Source organism: Moschus berezovskii, chromosome 12, assembly GCF_049115385.1.
Source record: "Moschus berezovskii isolate FMDL1 chromosome 12, NW_MosBer_1.0, whole genome shotgun sequence".
NCBI classification, from domain to species: domain Eukaryota; kingdom Metazoa; phylum Chordata; class Mammalia; order Artiodactyla; family Moschidae; genus Moschus; species Moschus berezovskii.
Window position 1 is genome coordinate 92402241 of NC_142471.1, and position 15011 is coordinate 92417251.

At 45.0% G+C, this 15011-nt stretch overlaps 1 protein-coding gene and 1 pseudogene across 2 annotated transcripts in view; both read left to right on the plus strand.

The window, feature by feature from the left end:
- Positions 1–15011, plus strand: part of DOCK1 (dedicator of cytokinesis 1) — a 570880-nt gene that overhangs the window by 79844 nt on the left and 476025 nt on the right. Inside the window, exons 7-12 of one of the 2 annotated variants that reach the window (XM_055424405.2) lie at positions 4674–4809; positions 5654–5811; positions 7179–7260; positions 7682–7817; positions 11502–11574; positions 14622–14764. In XM_055424405.2, the coding sequence (XP_055280380.1) occupies positions 4674–4809; positions 5654–5811; positions 7179–7260; positions 7682–7817; positions 11502–11574; positions 14622–14764 (728 nt within the window). The remainder of the gene's footprint in view (positions 1–4673; positions 4810–5653; positions 5812–7178; positions 7261–7681; positions 7818–11501; positions 11575–14621; positions 14765–15011) is intronic. The other variant, XM_055424406.2, reaches the window with a different exon arrangement.
- On the plus strand, positions 4–4648 carry LOC148776049 (large ribosomal subunit protein eL39 pseudogene; annotated as a pseudogene).

Here is a 15011-nt window from a genome sequence, read left to right on the forward strand (position 1 = left end):
TGTTCAAAAGATGATTTCATGCTTACATTAACCAATATAATGGCATCACCGTTAAGCGTTTAGGAGACTAAAATCCTATCTTACGACAAACAAAATTTCTAACGTCAATATAATGGCACAGTGCCGGGAGCCAGCGAGGGAAATCCTGCCCGTGGCAAAGGTCCATTGGGGAAGAGTCCTGACGGGCAAAGGCTAATCAGGACTCGAGGAACCCCCTGGACTTACCCGAGCATCTACCCCAAAGAAAACCGGAGTCTGACTGCCTTACTATCTTAACGCCTCTTACCAAGTCCTCTAATACTTACGGGGGTGTCCCCCCAACCACCTTTCTCTGAAAACATTAATTCAGAGCTGTAGTTAAAAAGTTCTCCTCGGCTTAATAGGAGTGTTCCAGTCCAAGCCCCTCTGATAGCTTTCTAACTTGCATGACAAGTTTGTCTGGGCTCTTACAACTACGAATGTGACTGTTTACAGCCTCCCAGCCATGCAAGGACAGAAAGCCTAATATTCTAAAATACAGGAATTTGTTGAAGAAGTTAAAATCATTAGAATAGTACTAGAAAAGATTTCATTGTTGAATCAATGCTTGCTGCAGTTTCCTCTATCTATTGTATCCTTGGAAATATATTAATCACATATAGAGAAAATAAGTAGTAGCCTTTGATTTAACCACATCTGATCTTAAGTTAATAAATTCCTTTCTTGTAGCTCACTACACCCTTGCCTTATAGGAATGTAACTTTGTCATGTGTCTTTGGAGAATAGCGCTGACTTTAGGAAAATCACCTTGAAAGAATATAAGCCTTTTTCTAGCTAACTAACCTTTGTTAGGAGAGAGGGCCATAAACTGTTAGCAGGCCTCCTGGCCAGAAGATGATTTAAACCACCTAAAACTTTTGTATATCACGAGACATACAAAAATAAGCCCTGATCCTGATAAGGGTCAAGACTGCTGACCCCACGTGATTTTGGCGTGACTCTATACCTCCCTTTCTCTATTTTTTATGTGCACAACTTAGGGTATAAAAGCAGCGCTGGAAAATAAAGTTTTGGGCCTTGCTCACTGAAGCTCGGTCTCCCCGTGTCTTTCTTTCTCTTTTTCCGTCCTTTTCTCTATTCTCCTTTTTCTGGTTGAGATCCTTGGAGCGCTGGGCCCTCTGCGTTTACTTATCTGCCTGGACTTCTAAGACCCACTCGAGGGGGTACCCTGGTGGGGTGCCTCCAGTGATTCGAGAGAGGGCGCCTGCGGCCTACGTAAACAGAGCAAACCCCGCGCTGGGGTTTCATTGGTTTCCTGCGTAAACCAAGGAATCATCAGCCCCTGTCTCTCTCTCTCGCTGACGCCGACGCCGTTCATCCTGAGGATACCCTGGGTCCATATCGAGGCAGGTCCCCGATAGCACAGTTTTCTTTCTTAAAAGCATGAGGTGTTTTTTATTGGATCTGGAGCTTTCTGAGTCATTGTTAAAACATATTCTCTTCAAGAAGATGGGGTAACCTGTCCCCATCACAACGATTCCCCCGACAGGGAATTTTCCTTTCTGCTGACAGCATTCAACCCTGAGTCCAGACATGAGGGTGCTTTGTATCGTAACAGGCATCAGGTTTCTTTCTGTGGAATCCTACGTCTGAAAGTTGGAAGAGACTCATGGGCACCTGAAAACTTGTCACCAGTGTAGGGATTTGGCAAAACAAAAATAAAGCCAGCAAGTCTCTTTTTCTTTCTTCTGCCGTCCTGTGTACGGTTGAATTTGTTCCTTGCCATGTCTTCTCATAAGACTTTCAGGACTGGGTGATGGCTGGCCAAGACACAAAAGCAGAATGGTCTCACTCCCCAGTGGATTCGAATGAAAACTGGTAATAAAATCAGGCAGAACTCCAAAAGAAGACCTTGGAGGAGACGCAAGCCGAGTTTATGAGGAGCCTCCCATTTGAGGTGGCACACACTTTTATGCTGTGTCCAGGTCACTGGCATCTTACCATGTCACTCTGAGAACATCACTGCTGTCTGAACAGCCGAGCATGTTTTATCGGGAAGATGATTTTCTCTGTGTGTAAGATTTTCTGCACCAGTGCTTTGGCGCAGTAGTTTTGTGAGACCTTTTGGGAAAAAAAAATCCAGCCCCCTTCATTTGTACTTCTGATATAAAGATCATATAATTGTTCTACAGGTGTAGGTCTCATGCAAAAGTTCCCTCTTACAGCAGGGCACTGCCTGCTTGAATGCCTTCAGCAGTGGTGTGCTCACCCGCCCATCGAGGTGCGTGTTCTAGTGTTGGCAGTCTTTCCTGCTGCACAGCCATCTCAGGCCTTCCAGGTTCTGTAACCAGAAGGAGGCTACGCCCTTTCCTACTGGATAACTATTTGTTCATAGAATGCCAGAGCTTCAAGAAGCCTTAAAAAGTATGTGGTCACAAGGTTCCAAGATGCTGGTCTATATCAGAGTCACTTGGAAAACTTTCAAAATACAGAATGCTGGGACCCATTCCTTAAGATCCTGATTTCTCACGTCTGGAATGCTGACTGGAAATCCCTGTCTGTAAAAATAGACTTGGACCATGATGTCCGGCAGATTGGGAGGCTAGTGGTTCAGTCCAACCCCCTCATTTTACATGTTAGAATATAAAGCTCAGAAAATAGGACAGCTTTGCCCCGAGCCATTTAGCCCAAGGAAGCTCTGGAAAAACTAAAGAAGCATTTTGCATAATCAGAATTATAACAATTTTGCTTTCTGGTAATTCAGACTTTCAAGTGTGAAAAGTTTCTAAAAGCTACATTATCAGTAAGGTGACGTGTTTGGATTAACTACAGGAGAAGGTTTTCTTTTATTTCCCCCCAGAAAGCCAGAGACTTCTGGGTATACGATATTAGATGTTGTTGCAGTAAAACTCATTTCAAGACCACCTGCTTGAAAACTAAACTTCTGGAGCTTTGATTTTATTTTCTGTTGAAGTATCATGTTTTGAACTTATATCCAGAAACCACCTGCTTAATTTGGCTCTGGGAAGCTACCAAAATACATTATGTCATGGAATAATCTAGTTAGGAAAGGAAGTATTTCCAAACGTGATTTACTACTTGGATAGGAAATGCGGTCCTTAACAAGACAGATTTTTGTCCAAGGACCTCATATCTATCATACATAAATATAGTGCAGTGGTCCAGCACAACTTACAAAACAAATCCTGCTTGATGTGTTATCAGACTCATTCACACAGAGCTTTAGGTATGTGACCTTCACAGAAGAGAAGCAGATTAGTTTGTCCAAGTGGAGGCTTTTTTGCAAAGTCAGTTTGTCAACTCTTCAACTTGTAACTGTTAAAAGACTTTCTCTAATTGAATTTATCTTTATTTCCAAAGATGTTTTCTTTTGTCTTATGGTTAAAAAAAAAAAATTTGTTGCTGAGAGTTGGACCATAAAGAAGACTGAGCACTGAAGAGCTGATGCCTTTGAACTGCGGCTCTGGAGGACACTCTTGGGTTCCCTGGACAGCAAGGAGATCAAACCAGTCTATCCTAAAGGAAATCAACCCTAAATGTTTACTGGAAGGACTGATGCTGGAGCTGAAGCTCCAGTACTTTGACCACCTGATGTGAAGAGCTGACTCATTGGGAAAGACCCTGATGCTGGGAAAGATTGAGGGCAGGAGGAGAAGGGAGTGACAGAGGATGAGGTGGTTGGACGGCATCACCAACTCAATGGACATGAGTTTGAGCAAACTCTGGGAGATAGTGAAGGACAGGGAAGCCTGGCGCACTGCAGTCCATGTGGTCACAGAGTCAGACACAACTTAGCAACTGAACAACCGTAGACTTTTAATAAAAAGAAAAGTCACAAAGGCAAAGTAACAGGCATCTGTGGATCCTTGCGTCTATTAAAAGAAAACCAGAACACACCACCGTTAGTAAAACTCTTGGTTTCTTAGTTTATATAGTCACCTTTGTTTATTCTTTACATAAAATTGTGGTAAAAACCACCTAACGGGAAATGGAGAGACTGTTGCCAAAAAACATTTCCAGATATAGGATGGACAGATTTATTAGCCAGATGCTGCCTGTGTTTTAAGTTGGCTACTATATTTAGCCATCTGGCCAGAAAGTTTCTTAACATGGCTGTGGATGACTTCCATATGTTCCATGTTGAAACAGTAGAACGTCTTTATTGAAAATCTTCTGATAGGCTAATTAAGGGATTAGAACTGCGATTCTAGGAGGAAGGAAAGTAGTGCCATGGAACCTACCTGAGAGAGTGGTGAGTGTGCCTGTGCTCCAGCCTTTCCTCCCTCCCACTTCTCCACAACCTCCATCTGTATATATATTTGGGCTTATGGGTGTGCATGTGGCTGGGTATACATACCCACAAATTTACACACTCCCCTGCCCCCCAGTATGTGCATAGTGTGTGTGTGCTTAACTGTCCATACTGTTCGTGTAGTAATTAGTGACATACATTTTATTTGGGCTTTCTAGATCTGTAAGTAAAAGTCACTATGGCAATGGAAGTAAGATTTGAGTAATTTTTTTTTTTTTTAATTCCAAAGAAAGTTAAAATGACAGTGACCTCACAGAACTATGTTTCCTGATACTGTGTGAGACCCTGACTTTTGATTTAATCTTGCTCAGTTGCTAGGACTGAAGTTTGTTGGTGAAGTTCTGAATTTTTCTTGTTCTAGAATCCTCGATTTGGACTTGGTGGTGAGAGATGAAGATGGGAACATTCTGGATCCAGAACTAACTAGCACAATTAGTCTTTTCAGAGCTCATGAAGTAGCTTCCAAACAAGTGGAGGAAAGATTGCAAGAAGAAAAAGTAAGTTCAGCTCTCTGTAATATGCCATTTATACCCACGGTACGCTTTCTCAGTAACCATTTACTTTAGTGAAACATCACCAGTAAAATATCACGATTGCATTAGCTACACTGTGAAAAGGCCCAGCTTCAGCATGCATTTCAGACAGTGATGGCTGGAATGGAGCCCAGTGTCTAAATATGCTGCGGATGACCTGAAAGCTTTTCATCCCTTGAGGGGGGACAGGATTTTAATGACACTGACTTTGTGGTCTTAACTCATGGGCGACGGTACTCCATTCTGCGTTTCCTCTTTGATAGGAGTAGGAGAGGGATGTGTCTGAGTTTGATGAGGGCAGGGAACGTGCGTCTTGCTGATCTTTTTCATCTCCCACGGCCGTTAATGGTCACTTATGCAGTCAGTACTCAGAACTCAGTTGGGTGATTGAGTCATCCATTCATTCAGCAACTGCTGAACGTCTACGATGTGCCAGGTCCTGAGGCCATAATGATGAGTACCGCAGAGATGTCCTCAGAGGGTTTGATCTGATGGGAGACTCAAAGATTGATAAGCAACTGCACGTGTAATCTCCATTCTGATTGATTGATTGGGCCCCTAAACGTTTTGTATCTGAAGTAAATACTCAGTGTAACTTCTTAGGGTCCTGGGATCATCGCCCTGGACATGTTCTTTTCAGCTGGGCTCGTGCACATGTTGACAACATCAAGGAAGACGCTGCGTGAAGTGTGTTATTGCGACTGGTTTCGCGTCATTTTCTGTTCTGTTGGGGATGGACAGCGCAAGCGTTAGCCGTGAGTGTCACTCACGTCGCCTCTCTGTTTTCTTGTTTTATTTCCACTGACAGTCTCAGAAGCAGAACATAGACATTAACAGACAAGCCAGGTTTGCCGCCACCCCTTCTCTGGCCTTGTTTGTCAACCTCAAAAACGTGGTCTGTAAAATAGGAGAGGATGCCGAGGTGCTCATGTCTCTGTACGACCCTGTGGAGTCCAAGTTCATCAGGTCAGTGACGAGCCCCTGTCTTTCCTCTTTGGTCACTGCTGGGAACATGGCCTCAGAATCACCCCAAAGTCTCGGTCTCGCAGGGAGTCCTTGGGGTGATCAGCTGGCCAGACTTCCCCCAAGCAGCTGGAGTCTGGGCCAGGATCAGCCTTCCGGCAAGGACGTGGATATTTGATTGTAGAGTTGGAGTCTTGTAATGTTTTCAAAACCTGGCAACTGCATGACTAAGGACTGAAGGCATGCTTCCTGTGTTGTCTTTATGGGATGCTTTGTTTGTGCGCCCCCTCCCCCGCTCCAGTATCGCTCTTATCTTAATGTTGCCTTTTCGAGCTTTGGTTCTCTGTGAATGTCATTTCTGGACCTTTGACCTGCTGTTTTTTCTCCAAGGTGATTGGATGGGATACAGCGTCTAGATGGGTGCCTGCTGCATAAAGGCTGTCAGTGAATATGTATTGAATAAAATATTGTAAATCAAGTCTCTGTCATTTCTCGTTGTCTCCTGTGCTCTTTCCTAGTTCTTATCTTTGTTCTTTAGTGTAACTTTCTCTTTGTCCAGATGGAAAAAGTATGGTTTGGACTGTGTGTGAAGTAAGTGTGTGTGTGTGTATAAAGCTCTAGAATCTTCACTCATATTATTGAAAATTTAAGAACTTAGTATATGGCAGAAAACAGAACAAATTTCATTTCCACTTCTGATAAAGACTGTTTCTTCTTGTCATAGGATTTAATATGTATTTTTAGGTCATGTTTGGCTTATGGCAGACTCAGAAATCATCATGAAGTTTTACTTTGTACTGTAAATGAATAAATAGTGAATTTGAGACTGTAGTCATTCCCAGTGAACAAGTATGCTTTTAATAAAAAATCTTTTTTAACATGTACACACTACTCTGTATAAAGTCAACAAGGACCTACTGTATACCTCAGGGAAGTGTATTCAGTGTCTTATAATAAACTATAATGGAAGAGAATCTGAAAAAGAATATATATATGTATACCTAAATCGCTGTGCTTTACACCTGAAACTAACACAACATTGTAAATTAATTTTTAAAAAATTGTTAAAGATATGATAAAAACTATGAAATGCCCTTTGCAGATAGGTCCTTTGCAGTTATCATCCTGGACATCCAAACTGAAACCCTCAGGGATTTTGTGTGGGCAGACCTTGAGTGCGATGCTGCATGGAAATTACTTGTGTGTCGATGGAAGAGCTGCTGTATCTGATGTGGCTGATGTTTCTGAACCCTTGCCATTGTCTGCATAATGGACCTCCGTGATATTAATTAAAAGTCACTGAGGATGCACATTTGGTTCCCTGTTCTGTTTGGAAAATTAATTTGCTTTTATTTCCTTTTTTTTCCAAGTGAAAACTACCTGGTCCGCTGGTCAAGTTCAGGATTGCCTAAAGACATAGACAGATTACATAATTTGCGAGCTGTTTTCACGGTAAGTGCATCCAAAGATGTTCATTTGAATTGCTCACCATTCTAATGACTATTTTTGATGACCCCCGTCTGACTTCTCACCGCCCTGGAGCGTGGGTCCCTGGGATGCTGGGACTACTTGTTAATTTCCTGTAATAGTGTAGCTGCCCAGAAACCTTCTGGGTCTCCAGTCACGCTTTGAGTCCCCATGACAAAGATGTACTCCATGACGTTGAGTGTGTCTCTTAAACTTGGATCTTAAATTCATTTAATGCTAACTGACTTTTGTAATTCAGCTCCTCTTTGTCTTATGAATCACTTATTAAAATACTAAAAACTGGCTGGAGTGAAAAGTGGCAATCTATCTCTCTACTGTCTGGTGCCGTTGAACCTGCCTTGAGTAGTGCTTCTCCATAATAATTTATGGAAATTAATATTTCCAGGACCTGGGAAGCAAAGACCTGAAAAGGGAGAAAATCAGTTTTGTGTGTCAGATCGTCCGTGTGGGTCGCATGGAGCTGAGGGACAACAACACGAGGAAGCTGACGTCAGGCCTGCGACGGCCTTTCGGGGTGGCCGGTAATCCATTTCCTTCCTCTTCCTGAAGACTTTCGAGATCAGCACCTCCGCCGTGAATACGAGCTGCTGTTGAATACTGGACCGTGGGCCGCTTGATGTATAAGCTTGTCTGTTGGAGAGAAGAAACATCTGTTTGTTCTTCTCTGTGTGGACTCACATCCACACACGGCTCGGGGTCTTCGTCCCACCCGCTTCGGGCGCAAATCCTGTGTCTGCTGTGACAGTGGACCCCGTTTCCTGGCGGAGACCCTGACCCTCGTGTCCCACATGCTCGTCCTGGGGGGAAGCCAGTCAAGGAGGGCTGCGGTGTTTCTGACTTGGTGATGGATTGATTTAGGAATGAGACCGCACAGAATGGTCCAAGTGATTAAGAGGCAGAAGGAGAAGAAAGCTCAGAGAGGACAGAGCTCTCTTCACATCAGTTCAGTTCAGTCGCTCAGTCGTGTCTGACTCTCCGCGACCCTGTGAATCACAGCACGCCAGGCCTCCCTGTCCAACACCAATTCCTGGAGTTCACTCAGACTCATGTCCATCGAGCTGGTGATGCCATCCAGCCATCTCATTCTCTGTCGTCCCCTTCTCCTCCTGCCCCCAATCCCTCCCAGCATCAGAGTCTTTTCCAGTGAGTCAACTTGTCGCACAGGGGCTTGTTTTCTCTGCAGACGTGTGCTCTGTTTTGTTTTGGCTTTTGGTGACGGAGCAGGAAGAGGGAGAAATGAGCTGTCTCTGTGGAGGGACAGGAAAGTGTCCCTGGGACGTCCTCGTTAGCTGACCTCTTTCGGTGTCACTCTCATTTTTCACAATTTGGGAAACGATGTTCCCTCACGATTAGATGGCCACCGTTCACTGCACAGCCTCCTATTTCTCATCCTTTTTGTGATTCTTGGAGTTTATGTAGATGCGTGAGAAAAACTCTTCCTTTCTGACACATCGCTGGATTTCTTGTTTGAGCGGCAGTGGGCGGGTTCTTTACCTGCATTACCAGGAAGCTCAGGGCTTTCATTATTATGTTGAGTTTCCTCCCTTGGAGGAGGGCCTGGCAACCCACTCCAGCATTCTTGCCTGGAGAATCCCATGGACTGAGGAGCCTGGTGGGCTACAGCCTGTAGGGCCGCAAAGAGTCGGACAGGACTGAAGCAACTGAGCACACAGGCATGGGCCCCTTTTAAATAGATTTTAGGTTCAGAGCAAAAGTGCCCAGTGGGGGTGAGGTAGGGAGGGGCAAGTGCTGTCTTACCTTCCGCGTTCAGCCCAGAGGGGTGGCTTTCCTGAGCCGTGGGCTGGTGTCTTTCTGTAGATGCTACGTAAGGACCTGAGCATCCTGCTTATGTATTTCCCAGCTTCCTACTCGTTTCTCCACTCTGAGAGGGAGGGAGTAAATGTCATCATGCAATGTGGTCATGGTACATTTTGGGCACAGAGGTACATATTTCAAGGCAGTGATTCTCAGCCCTAAGTGTCTTTCTCATATACACTTAGACCCTCATATACACAGTCCAGGGAGCTGTTAAAACATATTCTTGCCTAGGTACCTTGTGCCTGTCCTTGAATTTGGATCTTTGTGTCTCTTCTGACTTGGCAGAGGATGAGCCCCTGCAAACAGTTGCTGTGCATCTTGGCCACCTGCCCTCTCAGTGCCAGGTTGCTATGAGCAGGCTGTAGGGAGGCGTCACTGTGAGCCGACCCGGCTCTTTGCCCTAGCCTCGTGCTTCCCATCACTTCTCATCGTGCCTGCCTGGCTTCCTGCCTTTGCTGTCCCTCCTCCATCAGCAGCATCCGGATATCCTCTTCCTTCTGTCCCTGCATCCTGTGATGTCATATTTCTGGGGTGTTCAGGTCCTCCTCCGTCACATGCCCATAGTGACTACATATGGCTGGACGCCTGGCTTCCTTACGACGGACCCTTATACCTGAAAGCAGAAATACTTGGGCTCCCAGATTGGGGGTGATGCCCCCAAGTCCTTTTCTTCTTCCTTTGACAGCAGGAACCTTTGAATGCTCAAAGTCCCAACCACAGCAAGACCAGTGCTCTGCTGAGTTTTGGGCTGGGGGAGCCCCAAAGGGACTGTCACTCCTAGAAAGTAGCAGAACTTAGGCTGCTTTCAGTTTACCACTGCTTAGACCAAGGGTGTGTTCCTTGCTTATATGCTGCCTTCTTGCCAGTACTTGCTGGGCCCCTAGATATGTCCAAGGCTAGAGTCTAGGGAGCTTTGACAAGAAAGCTGGACCATTATGGGGCCTCATAGTCAGCTGGTGGGATGAGCCCCATGATAGAGAGAGGTCTGTGGATGCAGGAAGGTGGCTTATTGCGGACTGGACTGTGGGAGATAGTCTCCTGGGTACCGACTCACTCGTAATGACCCATATAGAGCTGGTTGTCTGAGCTGCTGCTGCAGATGCCAAAAGACTGATGGGACTTGGGCTGAAACAACCGCTGTGTGTGATGGTTCAGAACGGTCAAGATGTGGTCTTGGGCATAGGAGCATCTTACATTAGATGGGATGGTTCTGTTTTCCCTGCAGAGCCCTTTTCCTGTTTTTTGGTGGAAGCGGGGGTGGTAGAGATGGAAATTGCCCATATTTAGTATTTGGTGGTATGTCATTAGGGAAGGGATTGTGCAAAAGGAAATACGTGGGACTTGTTGCTCACTACCTGCAGTCAGGTGAGGAGGCTGAGCAGAGATGGAGCTTGTGTCCAGCACCCTGGGCTGTTCGTGGGGTTTGTCACTGTGTTGGTCAGAGCTGGGGCGTGGGAGACGTTCTAGCCACTAGATTTGGGCGAATTCGTTTAGGTCTTTGAGCCTAGTCTCCTCCACCGTAGAGGAGGTAAGTGTGAGGATTAGATGTCAAGTGTTTCTTGAAACACTGTCCACAGACGTCGGTACGAGGTGGCCCAACTGTTGCCACGTTATTACCGCTTCCTTATTCGGGGGCCGGGTGACTGATAAGAGGCGGCAGAACAGTGCGGCCCAGGGTGGTCCCCCTGCCCCAGGTGGCTCTTTTGGCATAAATGAATGAAATCAAAGTAAAAATTCAGTCCCTCCATCACACTTGCGATGTTTCATGTGCTGCTTGCGATAGAACATTTCATTTTGGACTTCCCTAGTGGTCCAGTGGTTAATAATCTGCCTGCCAACACAGGGGACACAGGTTTGATTCCTGGTCTGGGAAGATCCCACATGTTGCGGTGCAACTCAGCCCATGAGCCACAAGTACTGAGGCCACAATCTAGAGGCCCTGCTCTGCCATAAGGGAAGCTGACGCATTGAGAAGCCTGAGCACGGCAACTAGAGAGGTGCCTCTGCTCACCACAACTAGCAAAAGCTTGCAGGCGTCGGTGACGACCCAGCATGGCCAAAAATAAATCAATAAGTAAACAAAAATAGAGTATTTCCTAATCTCACAAAGTTCTGTTGGAGAAAAGAAGCTTAATTGGTGCTGATTGGTTAATAGAGGAACTTGTTAAATGGAGCTTTGCTATTTAAGCCCCAATCCTATATGGGCAGGTATTTTTCAGGTAACTTAATTGGTCTTTCAAAGGTGGAAATGCTTTAAACTTGAATAGAGAAAAAAATTCCACTGGTCACTTCATGCTTGTTGGTCAGAAGACATTCTGAAGTTCTTTTGTTTGTTTGTTTTCTGTAATGGCAACCTTTAACACAGCCATCTCTCTTTTTATCTCCAGTGATGGATGTAACGGATATAATAAATGGAAAAGTCGATGATGAAGACAAACAGCATTTCATTCCCTTTCAGCCGTAAGTATGGGACAAACCAAGTGCTTGACCCCATAGAGTATGGAAAATGTGTGTTTGTAATAGTTATCTTTATAATTCAGTTTATAAATTCAGCAGGAATAGAAATTGATTATTTTATAATAATGAGACATCTTAGTTGCTGCTCTAGTGCAGGGCGTTTTTGCAGCCATAAGAAACCTGGGTCAAAGTTTGTGGTCTTGAAGTAGAAGGTTTTATGTGTGACCCCTGACCTGGCTTATCATGTAGGACATGCAGTTATGGTTCCTCCTGGACTTGAACATCTCCTTACATCATGGATGATCTGAAAGTATTAACAGTTTCAAAATACAGTACTTCAAATTTATCACCATAAGTTGCTGTCTTCCAAATAAAAAAAACCAAACAAAAAAAAGACAATTCTTTTGTAAAGCGAGAAATCATCCTTGTGATTTTTTTCTGTCCCTGGGTTGCTTCAAGTGGACGCTGCCTGTGCTTGCCGTGTTTGGGGTTTGTCTAGTTCTGACCTGAAGTCTGTCAAGAGGTGTGGCGAGCTTGGAAAGCACTCCGGGGAGCTTCATTAAATTGACTCTCCAATTTGAAGGCAGTTCCCGTGGAAAAGGTTGAAAGAATTGGTGTTATTTCCCTGGAGATTAAAGCCAGAGAGGGCACTTGGATAATGGTCTGTAGTCCCTTCAAGGGCACTTCTCTGCCTCACACGGAGGTGGGGAGAGAGGAGGAGGAATTAGAGTGGTTTAGGTTAATTGCAAGAGGCGGCTTCCTCCTGGCGGTGTGAAACCTTACGGAGCAAATGATAAATCGAGTTAGAGTGACCTGTCATACTGCCCTGCGCTCTTGTCTTTTCTCCTCATTTCTGGTTTCTACTTGATTGCAGGCTTGAGATAAATTTTTTTTAGGCACTTTTGGTGGTTTTCAGGTGCTGACCAAGGGAGTGTGGAGGCCCGTGATGCTGGTGGGTGGTGGGAGGAATCCTGTCCTGGGAGGGGGTGTGGGAGGGCAGGAGGCAGGAGGTGGTTTCCCTTTGCATCCTCTGTTTGCACGACGGACCACGCTTTTAGTCCCAGGCTGGAGAAGCACGTGTCCCAGGTGGAATAGAGTTGTTCCTTTGCAGGCAGGTGATCTATTCAGACAGCATCCCCAGGCCTAGCTCAGTAGGAATTTAGAATAGCAGAAAACCATGAATGTGCTCTAAATTAGGGTTCACATTTGTGTATTTCACCCCACAACTGGAGGCAAAGGTTTGTTGTGGCTTCATTGTTTTAGAGCTAGTCTTCTGTGCAACGTTGTAATCGCTAGCTACAGGTGACCATTTGAGTTCATGAAAATTAACCGAAATCAGATATTTCCTGCCTCCATCACATTGGTCCCATCTAAAGCCTTCAGGACCACAGGTGGCTCGTGGCTGCGAGATCAGTCAGTGCCGATGAAGAACGTTCCTCTCATCATGGAATGTTCTGTTGGGTGGTGATATTAATACTTTGGAATCACAGCCAGTGATTAGAGTTACAGAGGGAGCTTGGTTCTACAGAATCTGGATGTTTGTTTAGTAAACAAGAGGAACATCATCTTGGAGTATGAGCCCATATCATGGTAATAAATAAAGCACACCAGGATGAAATGATAATATTAAGTTGCCCATGAGAAAACAAGCGCAGCCCAGTGCTGTTTAGAATGCCGTTTAGATACTAGACCTCAGAGTTTCTTCATGTCCAAATGAACCACTGTGTTAAAATTACCTGTTGCCTACTAGTGTCTTCTGGGAAAAGTCAAAGAAAAAATTTCTTTTGAGTTGTGGTTTGAAAAGTGAGGGGGTTATTAGTTTTAGAGTCACTAATCTAAATTTACTGGGACATGTTATGACTTCCTTGAGATGGCAGGTTGCTGCCATTTTTTTCTGTCTTGTAGTGAAGTGTCCACTTTTTAAAAAATCACATGTTCAACTCGCAGTGTGGTTTGTGACTTCCTGCTCCATTAAAGGAAGACTGATACCCAGATTCATATGTTCAGTGTTAGACACGAAAGAGAACATGATCTTAATAGCAAAATAAGCAGGGAAAGTATTTCTTTGGGAAATGCCATGCTAATGAAACCCATTTTTTGCTCCATTAAAACTGATTTATTATATCACAGGGTAAGTTCGAGGGGAGGAATCATAGTGTACATTTCTCTCTCTCTGTCTTTTTTAACTTGGGGAAGTAAATGAAAACAGCCCTCAGCTCCCTTGAGTCATGTGGGCTCACAGGATAAATAACACTTGTCCTTGTTTCTGGAAATCATTTTAAACATTATCCACTTATCTTCTTGCTCACTGCATGTTGTGCTTGGCTGTGCTACATGGTATTTCTCTTTGCCCATGTCGCCTGTTTGTATTTATTTTCTTAGTCCTGGTACACCTTCTATAGAAAGCTCCTGATCCGTGAGTCCCCCGAACACTGATGATTTATATTCGTAATTGTGTCACAGTTTTAACTCCTCAGACACGGTGGTTGTGTTCTCGGAAGATTATGCCATTGTTTCACATTTAATTATTTTAGGCTATGTTGAGTACATAGTCTGATGGAGCAGAGTATGTACTCAAGCTCCCCAAGCAGCTGGGTCTGAGGGATCTTTTTTTTTTTTCAATCTTGATTTTGCTTTTCCCTTCAGAGCACCCACCGCGTGACCTCTGCTCTGTGGCCAGGAATGACTGAAATAGAAGAAATGGTCATAAACATCCCTTGGGTTTAAATGCTGCGCGGTCATGTTACTTTGAGATCAGTTCCCGTTTTGTAAATTGGCGGATAGACGTGGAGCGTAGCTCCGGCGCACCTTTGTTTGCTGGGGTTAGACTCGACCTCGTTTGCTTTACTTCTCTCGCGTGGTTCGGCAGTTTCCTGATCAGTGCTCTTCCCTGTCTCTCTTGTCGCCTCTCCTGTCCTGTGTCGTGCGTCGACTCGTGCCGGCCCTCCCACTCTTGGTGGTGACGCTGTCTCGTGCTCCCCTGCTCCCGTCCCCTCTGCGTCCCTGTGCCCCTTTGTCTCCTGTGCTCTTGGTCGTCCCGTGCCCTCCAGGCTCGCGTTGGACGACGCCATTCGACACAAGCCGCTGAACATGTCATCCCGTTTTTCACCCAGGGTGGCAGGGGAGAATGACTTCCTTCAGACGGTTATAAACAAAGTCATTGCTGCCAAAGAAGTCAACCACAAGGGCCAGGGTACGTATGCCATGGTTTTCTTCCTCTATGTGTCCATTTGCATGAGCCTGGGAATATACTGTGCGGTTTCAGTTTTGGTTTGGTGATGATCACGACGTTGGTGATGATGGTGATAATCGTGATATTGATGATAATAATGGTGGTGATGAAAACGGTGATGATGACAACAGTGATCATGGTAACGGCAGCGACAGTGGTGATGATCCTGATGATAATGCTGATGACGGTCATGATGAAAACAATGATA